The sequence below is a fragment of the Neodiprion lecontei genome, chromosome 1 (assembly GCF_021901455.1).
Source record: "Neodiprion lecontei isolate iyNeoLeco1 chromosome 1, iyNeoLeco1.1, whole genome shotgun sequence".
Classification (NCBI taxonomy): Eukaryota; Metazoa; Arthropoda; class Insecta; order Hymenoptera; family Diprionidae; genus Neodiprion; species Neodiprion lecontei.
The window spans coordinates 29,417,322-29,432,193 of NC_060260.1; the positions used below are offsets into that span (position 1 = coordinate 29,417,322).

General features: G+C 35.7%; 3 protein-coding genes across 4 annotated transcripts; 1 reads left to right on the forward strand and 2 right to left on the reverse strand.

Moving 5' to 3' along the window:
* The first annotated feature begins 353 nt into the window (after window positions 1-353).
* On the forward strand, window positions 354-7,307 carry LOC107220142 (transmembrane protein 214-A). Its single transcript, XM_015658608.2, has 9 exons — window positions 354-595; window positions 948-1,159; window positions 1,271-1,954; window positions 2,201-2,411; window positions 2,530-2,672; window positions 4,736-4,859; window positions 5,003-5,268; window positions 5,529-5,641; window positions 5,909-7,307. The coding sequence occupies exons 1-9, from the start codon at window positions 469-471 to the stop codon at window positions 6,033-6,035; spliced, it is 2,007 nt and encodes a 668-aa protein (XP_015514094.2). The 5' UTR covers window positions 354-468; the 3' UTR covers window positions 6,036-7,307.
* Window positions 6,859-10,612, reverse strand: LOC107220141 (putative deoxyribonuclease TATDN1). 2 transcript variants are annotated; one of them, XR_006904120.1, is made up of 6 exons: window positions 10,458-10,612; window positions 9,833-10,012; window positions 9,186-9,579; window positions 8,771-8,974; window positions 8,211-8,704; window positions 6,859-8,127 (listed from the first exon to the last, which is right to left on the reverse strand). XR_006904120.1 is itself a non-coding variant. In XM_015658607.2 (5 exons), the coding sequence occupies exons 1-5, from the start codon at window positions 10,495-10,497 to the stop codon at window positions 8,599-8,601; spliced, it is 924 nt and encodes a 307-aa protein (XP_015514093.1). In that variant the 5' UTR covers window positions 10,498-10,612; the 3' UTR covers window positions 6,859-8,598. The 2 variants fall into 2 exon arrangements, 1 of the variants encoding a protein (XP_015514093.1); XM_015658607.2 differs by having other exon boundaries at window positions 6,859-8,704.
* Window positions 10,613-11,005: 393 nt separating this feature from the next.
* LOC107220140 (dolichyl-diphosphooligosaccharide--protein glycosyltransferase subunit 1) lies at window positions 11,006-13,630 on the reverse strand. The gene has a single exon (XM_015658605.2). The coding sequence runs from the start codon at window positions 13,471-13,473 to the stop codon at window positions 11,659-11,661; it is 1,815 nt and encodes a 604-aa protein (XP_015514091.1). The 5' UTR covers window positions 13,474-13,630; the 3' UTR covers window positions 11,006-11,658.
* Between the last annotated feature and the right edge of the window lie 1,242 nt (window positions 13,631-14,872).

Genomic DNA, 14,872 nt, shown 5'->3' on the forward strand with positions numbered 1-14,872 from the left:
AAGAAGAGTAAAGTGAGAAAACATGATTCGCTACCCGTCTGATAGTAAAACTAAGCAAAAATGAAAAAATCTATTGCCCCTTCACTTGTGATTGCATCGAGAGCGTCCTTGCATACAAACCAAAGAGAATCCCCCTTAATACAAACCACAGTCTTGCATGCAAACGAGACATTCATGAGTAACGAATGGTAAGATTGCAGTATATGTGGTTGCAACGATTGAGACGATTGAGACTAATCTATCCGTATTTAGGAAGGTTTGAATGACTGTGGGTTGCGTGGCAAAGCTTAGGTGCGCATGCGCAGGGCGACTCCACGTCGCGCTTGGGCGTCGCGACATCCTCCACCTCGCTTGCGCCCAGCAGCTGCCACGGCGAACGCTGTTTGTCCAATTTGTCGTTTGACGTGTTTGACGTTAGTGCCTTTGGTTTGTTAGATTTATTTTTTGGTTATCTCAAACCCGTAAAATATGTCTTACGGTGGCTGGGAAGTTGTTGGGAAAAACAAGAAGGACAAATCTAATGGAAAACCAGCGAAATTGTCAAAAGCTGAGAAGAAAAAGTTTATGGAAAACGCGCCGAAACTTGAGGATTTTTGTAAGTTTGTGTTAGGTTTTACCTAACCTACTTTTGTAAACAGATGTTTAATGTTTTGTGTTGAGAATAATTCGATAGAAAACAGAGCACATATTCGTTAACACTAGTCAGAAGTCGAACGTCAGATTCTTATCCTAGATTTATCATTTTTTTTTAATTTTACAAGAACCCTTGAACCTGCTTGGAATTTCAAAATTTCCCAATCACTTTCTAGTTGTGAACCAAAAGCAGTTTGGATCACCGGAAATAATCCGTGTCAAGCTTCTAGCAATGCGCATATAATGTCAGTTTACCTGTTTTCACTGCTTACGCATAAGAGAAACATTAACTTCCAAATTTTACTATTTTTCAGTGCCGTTAGACGAAGTGAAGACACTATATAACACCTTGGATAACAACAAGGAGAATAAGAAACCGGTAAAGGAAAAAGAGAGTAAGACTAAAGAAAATGAAGAGAAGAAAAAACAACAAAAGCAAAAACAGCAACAACAACAACAAGCAGAAAAAAAGAAAACAGAACCAAAGGAAAAACCTCCGAAATCTATTGAAGGGGCCTTAAATGCAGTAGGTTAATCTGATTATATTATAACATTGTACTGTATTTTTGCCCGCTCGATTCTTTCTACATTTATTATTATTTTCTACAATGTTATTAGATTTATACTTTTATTACAGATCTCAATTGAAGAACTCAAAAATATTTTGGCAACTAATCAGGCTCGATTTCCTGAAGCACCTCTGGTGTGGCTAAAGGATATTTTGGCATATTTATGTGTGAAAATTCCAATAGACACAAATGACCCAGTATTTGGAAACAAACCCGCTGACTACCCTCTCAGTGTAGTTCCTAATACAATTCGTTCCATATTGGAAAGTGCTACTAAAGACGCAGGGAGCAAGGCTGTCCAAATTTTTTATGAAATCACACTCACAGCGATGACGAACAATATGGTTAAAGGAACGCCGGTTGTTGGTCATAAAATATTTTTACAATTCTTGGCATATCAACATCCTGAAACTGTGATTTCTAATATCCCAAAATTAGTTACACTGAGAAACTCTTATCAGAACAGAAAGCCAATTGGTTTGTCTTTACTTTGGGCATTGGCACAAGGGGGTCAAAAGAATTTAACAATCGGTCTGAAAATTTGGCACGAAGTAATGGCATCTATGCTGGAAATGAAAAATTATGCTAGCTATGTGGTACAAATTTTGGAGAGATTCACTACCCTACATGGCACAACAACAAGCTTGAGTTCTGATTTGTACCTAAATATCGCAGATGATGTATACAGTGGCAGATATAATATACCAGCCAGTGTCGAAAAGGAACTTAGTGTCTCTGTGGCCAAGTTGAGGGTAAGCTGAATACCTAACAACTAAAAAATATCGGGAACTTTAGATTGCCGAAAGTAGTAAAAACATTGTCATTTTTTTGGTTGGATATATCGAAACTTGTTAAAGGTATTGCAAATTGCTATGAAATTTCTAATTTAATAATGATAATGGCCTATCTGCCAGAGCAATTTAAATTACAAAACTTTTGGAACGTTTTTTAATTCAACTTTTTGTGGATAAATAAATTTGTAAAATTAAATTTTACAGACGATAATATTTAAAAATAAAGACACAAGGCACCAACCCTTGTTTCAAGCTTTAATGAAGAAACTAACATACACTACGCCAGAAAATTACAAAACTGAAATTATAAATGCACTTGTTGCAAGCTTAAGCACTGATACACAGTGTTATAGTGCGTGGAGATCAAACTACACAAAGTACTTGCATCAATCAAGTCTGTTGCTTAAGCATCTCAGTAAGTCTTAGTTGCGATTGCTATATTTTGCTACATCCTAGAAAGTTAGATGGGCAATTATGAAGAATACAATTCCATTACACATGGTACTTCACATGATTTCTCTTAAATATTCTAGATGCCAACTGGACACGTGTATCACCATCTCTAAGAGTAAATCTTCTTCGTGAAACAATTTTGACCTTTATTGCAACAAACGAAGAGTTGGGAAAGGCTAAGAAGAAAGAGGAACATCTCAATGCATGTGTAAAGGAATGCAAGGTGAGTTATAAAATTGCAAGATCTGACATTATTGTCATTTTTCCATGTAAAATTACGCATTACTTACAAAATTGAAAAATTCTGAATCCAATCTACTGCACTACAAGAAAAAAAATAAAAGTGTTGTATTTGAATTGCAATTCGGAGAGTTTTCCTCTCGACCTGCAAATTTGAAACACAAATTTAAACGCTGTACCTGATTCATACGAGTGGCACTGAAAAGTGATGAGTGTGCAGCTGGTATTGTACTGTACCCAATAATGATGCGCCTAGTTTTCTGGAAGTTCGAATTTCCTGGTTGAAACGCTTCTGATTGGAGCTACAATAGAAATTATCGGAGATGCAGTTATTACTTTCAAATGTTCATTCGTCGAGATTAGAGATGAAAGCCTTCGATGAACCATAGGCGACCTCGGTGCATGAGTTGATATTCATAGTTTGATTCCTGTCGATTTTTCTCTTCATCGTGAACACATACCTACCAACATGGATAAATATGTATGCGATATGCTTACTCACGATGTAGGAAAATGAGACGTAGTTCTTCGGCAGACGCATTTTCGTCCCGTTCTGCGCTGTCCATATGGAAGCCATCTTCCACACTTTAAAATGTGCGCTAAATGATCTCGTATGCGATTGGTTGAAAATACAAGATGGCTTTCATATGGACGGGGCACGCGATTGTTGCAGGAACATACCTTATCTACGTCATGCGCGTATTTATGCTTTTGCTTTCGGCAAAGTATTGATCCTGCGCTAACCCGATGCGCAGTATCCGTACGGTTCGTTACCCGCCTAACAACGCGACTTTTCGGGTCGTATATTTTAGCGGTAATACCAGCACGAAGAAAGTTTAGCTGCTATCTATTTGCTAGCGAAAGGTAGATGATCGATCAATCCATCTCGATCGTTTCTCGTGGACACAGAATCGTGACAAAAAGTCCAAGTTATATCTTGTGAAATAAACCTACGTATATCGTTAGCGGGTGGAGCTGGAATTTTGACAGTTACACCAGTCGTAAACACGTAGCTTGTGTCGTCTTGCGTCCCTAAAGAATTTCATCTCATTTTTTGCTTCACTGCACTCCCTGTAAAAGTACATTTCATAACAAGAAAATCAAAGACCGTATCAAACATCCCCTTCGAGTTCTTATTCCAAATTAATTTGAATCAGTGAATATATTTTTATTGTCACATTTCTTCAAGGTGAGTCTGATGTTTCGTCTTCCTTCGAACCGTTAGCACGGTCAAGTCAACGTTAGAAAACGTCTGACGATGTGAAAGGTCATAGAAAGCAATTGAATTATTATTTTATTTACTTATTACATACATAGCATCTCTGTGATTGCAGTCGAATATTTGGCATTGACATTAATAGAACACTAAAAATTCATTTCCTTTTGTATCTATGATTCTGACATTTTATACTTGAATAATTGAATATTTACAAGTTTAAAGGGGTTACTGAATGTGTGACACTCAGGCATCACTTGAAATAGATTGATTATTCAACTAGAGTGTGTTTTGAAATGCATTACTTGGGTAAAACATGAACACTGTTGCTATCATCACAGGCTTTGGCTAAATTCCGTTCAACTTAGGCCATAACATTATTTTAATTAATGATCCGGACACTGTAAAAGTTGGCTATAAAAAGCCAAACCTGTTTTGGTCTGAAGTTGAACGCCAAATAGTGAATGGTTCAATGGTCAATAGCTGTTCGGATTTCAGCTCATCCAGATTTTCTATCCCTTTTCACATCAAATAGATCAGAAAAGTTTCAGGTTTTCATTCTTAGACTATTTTAAGACTATTTTATTGGATGCGATGAAAAATAATTCAAAAATCATTTAGCAGCGAGCATCATTTTTCAATTGTTCATCAAATTGCTTTAATTTTATTTACTGATTCGTCTTTTTTCAATTTAGTTACTTGGAGCTGAATCAATTTTTTACTTGTATTTAACATTAGATTAATTAAGTTCTGTTTCCGAGTGTAAATGACAGCAAGAAAATCAACCGTACGTTATTCTTTTCATTATTGCTTGCGTAACTTATCAACAGGTTTTGCTGGAGAAGATGACAGTCTCAAAGAGCTGGTTTCCATGGAAAAGGGGAAGTGTACTACTGCTGGTTGTAATTGGTGCCATGCTGGCATATGATACTCAGAAACATGGTTCATTCAAAGGTATTCTCTTTAAAAAAAATAGCCAATTTTTATTATTTTTTTTTTTTTCATTTGGAGTGTTGATAATCGAGCGTATTAATTCAGTTTTTCACGCATTAAACTATAAGTATCGAATAATGACCCATAATTGAACAATTTTTCAGCTTCAAATACTAATAGGTTTCTGACAGAAAGTGGTGTCTCAGGTTATGGAGAGCATGCGTGGAGCAGAGTCAGGCTTTATTCTTCTAAAAGTCTTGAATTTATAGAAGCCAGTGCTCCAGAGTATTACAAAGCTGTTACCGAATTTTCAACGCCTTATGTTAAATTAGCAGGAGATTTGTGCCTTATAACAAAGAATACTTCTCTCAAAGTATATAATAATATTGTATTATATGCGCATCAGAAAGGACCTCTCATTGCAGCAAGCGTAAGTACCATGGAACTGATTAATCACTCAATTTTCTTGACTGAAACTAAATAATTCTCACAACTAACGTGATGCATTCCATGAAAAAATGTTGATGCTAATACTAGTTTTTAAAGTTAATTGCAAATTTCAACAAATTATTGTATCAGAGTTCAATGTAATCATCTTTCAGACAAGATTTTTTACTACTTTATTTCACATTTGAGTTTTAGTTTTCAAATGTATTACTCTGTTTTTTTTTTTTTGTTTTTTTTTAACAGATCAACCATTATGCACCAGGCCTTTTGGAGAGTATGCAGAAACAAAGTATTCAAGCAATGGAAGCCATCAAAACTTATTCTGCGCTAGCGAGTGATCAAGCTAATATTCTTGTGTAAGTATTTTAACTATGATTTTGTTTCATTCTGCAAATCAATGGTGAAATGAGATTTCTTTGGTAGTTCCTTTTTACCCCTATACGAATCGCTTTTGAGTCTTATACTTATATGCAGAAAATAAATTTAGTACATATAAAGAAGCTAATGATTCGAATCATTTTATTGTTAGTTACTTATGAATCAAGCCTATTGAATTGTGAATACGATCATTTTGGCCGTTAAATCATAGCCTTTGCTGATTTTGATTCTCTCTTGAATTTCAGTGGCCACCTGAACTCTGAAAACTTGCGAAAATATACATCCCAGGCAATCAACACAACCCAAACGTTTGCCAGTCAAACTTACAACTGGGTGTATGAAAAGGTCCAGACATTGACCAAGGTTCATTGAATTGTAAGCTAGAATATATTGCCTGTTAAAAATTCCATTTGTAATACCGTTTCGGAAGTCGAAATGTGGTATTCCACAGCATTTATGTTTGGATGGGCAACACAAAAATATACAAGATTTAAAAAGCTGACTACATAAGCAATTTTAATCTAAGATCTCTGTAATCTAAGAGAAGTTTTGTGTTACCTTTTCATCGTTGTAATTGAACTAATATAAGGTGTGCCAAAAGAATTTGCTATTAGGAGTATTCAATAATTCCAACTGGCATGTGAATCCAAGTAGAATCGAAGAATATGTGCTGAATCATGGATAGTCGTGGTGCACCTTATTCATGGTGTTTGAAGATCAGCTTGAAGATATGTAACCTAAGTGATTTTATAATTGTAAAACACCTGATGAATCTACAAGCTGTGGTTCGAATAAAGATAAAAAGATGCTGAAAGAGAGGGCAAAAAATAGACAAGTAGATGGTTGTAGTCGAAACGGAATTTAAAGAAAAACTCATATCCGTTACAAATTGGTACATTTTGTTCTGTTTTTCAATTTCAGTCTTGGTTGAAAAATAACTTGAATTTTGTTTCTACTGCCGTGTTACAACGGTAATAATGGATAAAATTCGTACATAGATGATATTTGTTGAAGAAATGAAAAGGAATCAATCATCATAAATGTGAAAGCGCATTTAATAAACTTACAAGTATTTTTGATTGCATTGATTTTTTTTTTCACCCGTTTCAGATTATTCTAAATATCATGATGTATTTCAGTATTTGAATTGATTTGTCTCGGCCTTCCTACTTAACAAAATTTTTTTTTATACGAATTAAGCTGTAGGATTTGATTGATGTGTTTATATAATTGCATATTGTTGTAGAATGGTGTAAAAAGTTGTACAATAATGAATAAGAACATCGTACGAAAGTGGTGCGTAAAAAATATAATTCTTTAAATTAATAATACGATTGATTATCTTGACATTTGAAACCTTGACCTTGATACGGTTTACAAAAGTCACGGTTTGAGTAACAGTAATTATAATTTAGTTATCAACATAAAAAATTGCATATAAATTTGTTGAGAAAATAATAATCGTTTGGTGTTCTGTTATACAGAATTCGGTTCATCCGAAATTGAAACTGTTTTACCCACTAAATCTATCGCAGAAAATATTCCAGTCTAAATATTGCTGGATAAATTTACACAACAGATTTACAGAATGGTCATGTACTAACTGTAGACGTAAATAAATAAAGTAAGTTGCGTTTATTATTATGTAAGTGGTTCTTTTATATCTTATTTTTTATCTCTAAAACGCAGTCTATTTTCAATCATACGTTATTGATGCAAACAATACTACTGATTGATACAAAATATATTCAAACATAGTCTCTTTAGTGATGTATTATTCAATAATGTGTGAGTTCTAGCTTCACTGCATCATATCACATCAAACTGAGTGTTTGATATTACTAATTGTTGGTTTCAATTCACTTGCAGTTCTACGATCCAAAATTTATGATGTCCATGTTAATTGAATTTATATCTTATATGAGTAGTTAACGGAACTTGTCATCGGCCACTTGGTTGTAGTGAAGAGAAATGGTGTGATGAATTTTTCTCAAATAATGAGGATTTACCAGTGAGGTCTAAACAGTGGTCTGTATCTTATGGTTACGTCGAAGAGATTAACACTCACTACAGTAAGTGACCCTTCAATGAAGATTGTGGCAAAATAATAAGTTTCTGAGATCCCAACAAGTGCATTACAGATCATATCATGTCGGTCATGAAGTTTTATTGTTCGTACATCAAATGTTTCTAGTAAGTATGCGTAACTTTTGTACAAAGGGAAGTTTTCACTACAATATGGAACATTTTTCATCCATCTCTACAAGGAGGCTCATCCAAATATTAAGCATATTATAATCAACATCATTTCTAGATTAGACACGTTATCAAATTTTTTAATTTTGGTAAAATACTCTGCATGTTTTCATTGTTCATAAATTCCTATTTCCTAGTTGGCGTCCAAAATTTTTGGGAATACTGCAGTACTAAAATTGTGACAAATATTTTATCCTCACAGCCAAATCTAAACAGAAAATGTTACATTTTTTGACCATAGCATAATCGCACACGTTTCTTAAGTAAATTGAGAAAATTATTAAAGTGTACCATCGGTCGAACGCTAGGCATAGATGACGGGAACTTTTAAGCGATGAACAGTTTCAGTAAAGATGACGAATATTGTCTCGTTGGTATTACTTGAGTTTATTGTTTCTTTAATTTAAATTGGATTATAAATTACAGTAGTATCAATGCGAGGCGTAGAAATTCTATAAGGATACCTAACTGAAATTTGGCTTCAAGTATACTTTATGATCATTCCTACTGCTTAGCAGATTACACATGCTTGCTTTCATACTCACAAATTTGCTATGAATTGAAGTTTCGAAAGCCCAAGTAATGTTCAATGCAAAAAGACTTAGTTTATGTTTCTAATATTAAGGTATGGTGTGTGATACATTGATGCTTATAAAATAAATAATAGTTCATAAGAAAGTTATAACTCGTGAGGAAAGAACAGTTTCATTGTATTTTTATATATCTGGTTGCACAGATACTCTTCTTCCTCGTCTCTAACACGAGCTAATATTTCCAGAATTTGTCTGTAAATGAAAATGACAAGTTTATTCAAATGTTATTCAAGAATATCTGTAAATTGAATGACTTACACAATGTTGCAAGGTTCGTTACGACCCTTCACCAAGTGGTCAGGTTGCCATTTCTCTTTCTTCACTGAGGGAAAACTAGTGATAATATGTTGAGCTGCTGCATGTGTTGGCCTCACTTCACACCATGGACAATCAGTTTCAATCATCAGTCTATCCAAGGGGATTGTAGTCACCGCAAAAAGATTATCTTCTGTTTTTAAGGAACTGAAATGCAATTAAAGATAAGGAAGCACATTTAAAATAATAATTATTTCGAGAGCTAAAATTTATGGGGTTGCCTTAAGCTAGAAATTGTTTATTCGATTCAGACTTTAGTGAATTTTCAATTATTTATGAAGTTAAAGTTACCACTCGTTATTCAAATTAAATACGCGTATGACAGTCACCAAAGGGGACGATGTTCGAAATTATTTACCATCCATTGATTCCAATAGAAAGCCCCATTTGTAATATCGAATTGGCATCTTCCGGATTTCCATCGAAAGAATGTACAACACCATTGGTCAGTTTACCTTTGTGCTTTCTTAGAATTTGTACAAAATCTTCAGAAGCATTTCTACAGTGTAAAAACATGGGCAGATTCAATGTTGAACACATACTCAGTTGCATTTCAAAGTATTTTTTCTGAGTGTCTTTGGGACAAAACTGTAATCGGTCGTAATCTAATCCCATTTCGCCGATGGCGACTATTTTATCTTTATTTTCTGATGCAAGATCAGTCAACGATTTTAAATATGATTCTGGGTCTCCAGATTCTTCAAATTCACTGCATCTTGTTGGGTGGCAACCAACAGTTGAAAAAAGCCTATCTGTAATTTGATTAATGAAATATAATCAAGATGATATTGATTGACATCAGATTGATTGTAATATGATAAATTCGCCGATGTTCATACAAAGAAACGAGTACTGTAAAGCAAATAATAAGCGAAACTATACATTACTCATGTTCGGAACATGCAGTATTCGCTGCAATGATTATCACGAATGTCACCTACTTCGAAATATGTTTTATATGAAGTTGGACAGTCTTAGTTTTTCAGACAACAGTATAATACGTACCATCAGTTTTAGCTAATTCTAAAGCTTTTTTGCTTTGTTCAATATTGCCAGCTGTTATTATGATTTTGGAAATGTTGTTGGACCAACTTCTTTCCAAAACTCTATGTAAATCAGGCTCGTGTTTTTGAGACCCATTGTATACACCCTGGTACATAGGATCTGTTAAATTGGCCCCAATATCTGAAACACATTACATACTTATTTTACAAATAAAATGACTTGGCCATTACAAGCTTCACGATACCAAAAGTACAATTTCATAAAAAATGACAACGAATGTTCGTTTTGACAAACTCTTTCCATCATACGTAAACAAAGGGTAAACGCATTTTTTCTACTAAACAATAAATTTACTAAATGCAGGAACTTGGTTAGATAACCAGTTAAAAAATTTCAAATTATTTATTGATAAAATCCGAAACAGAATTTATTTATTGAAACACATATTAGTTGCCGGAAATATGATTTGTCAGTGTAAAAATTATTTTATTGACTGAAGCCGAATGAGACAATTAAGGGTTGTCATCTGCTACCGTAGCTGTCATAACCTATTTCAAAATACATATTTCTCGGTCAATTTTCTACGAATCATCATGCAGGTAACGTTAATTGACGTATTATTTACCTATGAATTTCCGCAAATTCGCCATGGTCGTCCTGAGCATGAATTTATTTTGAGCAAATTTAATAAAGAATTTTATTTGAGGTTAGCGACCACCTTCGATATATTTCGCAGGTGGCTGCACTCGCCGAGGTCTACGCGTTCGTAATGCAGCTCTGCCAACGGCATAGACGTGAACGCATCGACACGCGCAACACTCCTATTGGTGATTATTCAAAATCTAATAAGTATTATCATTATTTCGAAGAATTTTGCCGGCGATTCGATTTATCTTTTTTTGTAGCGATAATGGAGATTCAGTCAACAAAATTGCAAAAATAGTTCGTTACGTCATTATTAAATTTCTGGAAATATCTCGTCCTAATTAATTGAATTCTTCATTGACATATTTATGCTTAATTTTTAGAAATTTTTCCACAAGTTGAACGGTATTGTAATAAGTTTGCTACTTTTGAACAATTTGTAGTATCAAAAGGTATTTATGACGGTCGAATGATACTAGGTAGTACAACCCTACATAAAAGATGATGTGAGAAATAATGAGACACAAGTGTAAATTATAAGTTTATTACTACATATTCAAAATGATTCAAAATACAGTGTTGGTATGGTTGTTTAATTTCCTTATTACGGGAATTACAGCCCAAAGGGAACGTATATTTTAGAACAAAATTACACTCTGCTTCTCACAAATTCATTCGTATTTACCACTTGTAATGTATGAATTGTTTGATACATAATAATTAACATTGCAGATGTACGAATTGTTAGACGTAAATATCTCCTTAGCCATCTTGATACCGGTGAACAAGAGCTGATCAGTGATTTACTATATAAAGAAAAAGTGAATACATAGAAAACAGGCTTACAATACTAACAATTACGAATTTGAAGTACCCTCAAAATCTCAACTTTAGGCACTCTCTAAAAGTCAGAACTGTTTACCAGAGGTACCATCCTGATTTTCATTGGTCGTAGAAATCAGATAGAGCATGAATAATAAATACCAATGAATATCAAGCCAGTACGGTCTCAGCAATAAAATGCTGTTTAATTCCCCTTGATATCTTTCTTATAAAATAGTCCGAAGACCAGCTGGATTGATGTCTATCCATTACAGAGTCATTTTTCCAGATGTAAGATCTGGGAATCGTATATAGAAAAAAAAAAAAAGATTACTTTTGTTTCTATTTCTTCCCAAAATCTATTGCAATGACTTCACTATTGAGTTAATTTTTTCGACAGTCTCTTCCTTTTTCTTAATGATTACGGATTCTGCATCTACAAACGGCTGTCTACCAATTCTTCCTGGAATCAGTTTGTCGAAATACAATGCTTGCTGCTGATTATAAAGCTCTTTCAGAGCTTTATCCAGTTTTTGTAATTCTTGAATACGTTCATAAACATCTCCAGACTCTCCTTTCAGCTTCAAACTCAGTTCGGAAATGGTATTGGTCGCTGTTTTGTATTCTTGATTAATACTCTTAACAGCTGCTTGAAAAGTGTTGGTATTTTTATTTGCCTTAAGCTCAGACAATTGGTCATCTAAATCATTGTAAGAGTTGACTCTGCGATCCTGAGCTGCTAATATCTTTTCACATCGACCAGCAATTCTTAGTTTACTCTCAGAAACCTCGTCTTTATTGATTGAAAAATCCAAACGGACATACACAATGACCAATAAGAATAGCAGGTATAAGGCAATGACAACTAATAAAGGTTCCTGCAGCATTAGCAACCGTGGGAATGTGTATCTCAGTTGAAAGTCTTGGATGTGATTTTCAACCAAATTATTTTTTGTGATCGTTATTACTGGGCGACCTTTCGTGTCCAAATAAGTGTAGTGCAGGGTGTCCGGCAAGCGAGTAACGCTGTACGGAGCGTTTAGTTTGACACTGTGAGAACCTTCTGGTAAAATAATTTTGGTTACGAGTTCCTCGACGACCATATCATCAAATACATGGTCCAACAGTCTCATTCTGAGCAAATACTCATCTCCAGAATTGAAGAGATACTCGTAGCTGGGCACATTGTATCCGATAACGTAGTGAGTCTTCCATCCGCCAAAGAGTGGAAATCGTGGTCTGAGGTTCAGTTCAACTGCATCTTTTCTTATCCTCATATGGGATGTAGAAATGTTCCCGATTTCATCACGGTAATAAACATCAGATGCGGCAGCTGGTAAAATGGTATTGAAATTCTGGACGCTGGACTGACCGGATTTTGATTCCCTTGCATATTCATATCTTGAAAATGATCCCTTAAGTAACGCTCCAGTGTGGTACAAGTCTATTGTTTCTTCAATGGCAATATTTCCCCAATGCGAAATTTCAATGACTCGCTCGAGTTTCTTTATCGTTAAAAACTTGTTATTGTTTTCAAAGTGTAATATTAAATCTTCAACAGAGAAAGGAGCTACTTTCTCATATGGACCATACGTTATTGTCGAATCGCTCTGAACGACAGGTTTGAATTTAGTGTAGTTTTCAACGTTGCGAGATGGCAGGGTGATAACAGAAGTTTGCTTTGCGACAGTATACGGAGAATAGAAGTATACATTGCCAAAGTAACGTACAAGCTGTTTTTCTTTCTGGGTGATTTCTTTTGGATGAGGAACAAGCTCGTTGCTCGATACAGTTTCTACTTCAATCGCTAACGAGCGTCCAGGGCTCAGGGCATCCTTGAGTTCAATCTTGTAGAAAAGTTTGTCAGGATGGTTTTGTACCTTGGTTTCCGAAATTTTAAGTGCGCTTCTGCTCGTGTCACGTGTTTGGGCGGCGATGTAGCTTAAACCATCTTTATGTTTTTGTTCAATTGCGAATAGCAGGCTTTTTACCGGATTTTTTCCAGTGTTTTCTACAGTCAATTTGTTGACGATCTTCGTAAGCTGAGACTGCAAATCGATACTTCGCTCGACATTTTTTATGACCAAATCATTGTTTATGGTCTCAGAGTTTGCCGAAACTATACAGCATACCGATAATAGTATTATAAACCCACGAATTATTCCTCGAGCCATATTTTCACGGATATTTATCACAGTACACGAGTAACTCAACTTGCCGACAACTGTCGACGTGACGACGAGACGTGGCCCACGCGTTTTCGCCGGCTAGCCGCTAGCGCTCTTTCACCTTGCGATAAATCCTGACGTGAACGTAGCCATGGATTATCGTTGCCTTCCTGCGGCTGCCATATCACGACGTGCGCGTTTTCTTTTGATTGGTTGTATGTAGGTTCGAACTTTAAAGCCGTAGCATAAATAGCGTTGACCGAATATATTGACTAAACATATCCTATCAAAAAAAGCCAGCCATGGGCAATATTTGTTGCAGCTTCAGGGAGCCGAGTGGGACAAGTGTTCGTCGGTAAATTATATTGTCGGTAAACGGAAACGATGCTGTGGTATTTCTACGATACATTATATCCACTGTCTCTTTCTAACAGATCAATTGAAAAAAGTAGACACTAATGGCAGTCAGTTATGTCGGCACTACAAATCGCATAGTGATGTGCTGATTTGGTGAAATTCTTAAGCAGACAATATTCTATAAGGCTGGCCCCTTATAATAAGATATGGTTACTCAATGCTGAATATGATACACGTGTAGAAGACCGTGTAATATACCTACCCTCTAGTTCACGCCAGTATCGAATTGCGTATGAGTGATTCTTATCGTACGACGGTAAATAAAAATTCAGCACCAATACGTATTTACCGTCTCTGCGTTGACTGAGGATATATGTATAAAGACTGACAAACGTGGATTATTTTTGGGGGTATTAGCAGTTTCACGTATCGTCAATCAAGCAACTGACCACGCTGGTAAAAGAACTTCATCGTAACCAGCAACTATTGCGAGTAAAGCATTGGTGACACACCGTCGTCGTAGTGAAATTGAAAAGTTGAGAAAATCCCGTTCAAGAAATATCCGCAATTGGCCGGAGAATTCATACTTGTCGCATGTTACGGCAATGCTCTAAACATTTGATCGCGTTGTGCGTAGTTTACGCGGTGTTTTCACCCAGCCGCCGAGACCATAGAGATATACAAAACAGAGCGTAAGCAACAGTGTAAGCGTCCCGTGAACGGATTTGAATCGGTTCTCTAAACGACAACAGATAATAATTGTAAACAGCTAGGCAGACGCGTGCAGCTACCCCCACTCCATGTGAAGCTCGACAGCGAGGGGGGCGGGGAGGGGGTGAGCGAATTATTATCTTCCGTTCTTCAGAGAACAGATTTAGATTCCTTCCGAGCGCCGTGCAGCATCAGTCGTTTCCGAGCGATCGGAGCGAAAACGCGTAATCTCAGTATCGGTTCAAGATTCAGACCGCGTTGTTCGGGTGGTGTCACGTTGTTCGATCAGTGTACGATTTCCGCCATACTCATCTGTGAATAATACACGAGGAGCAGC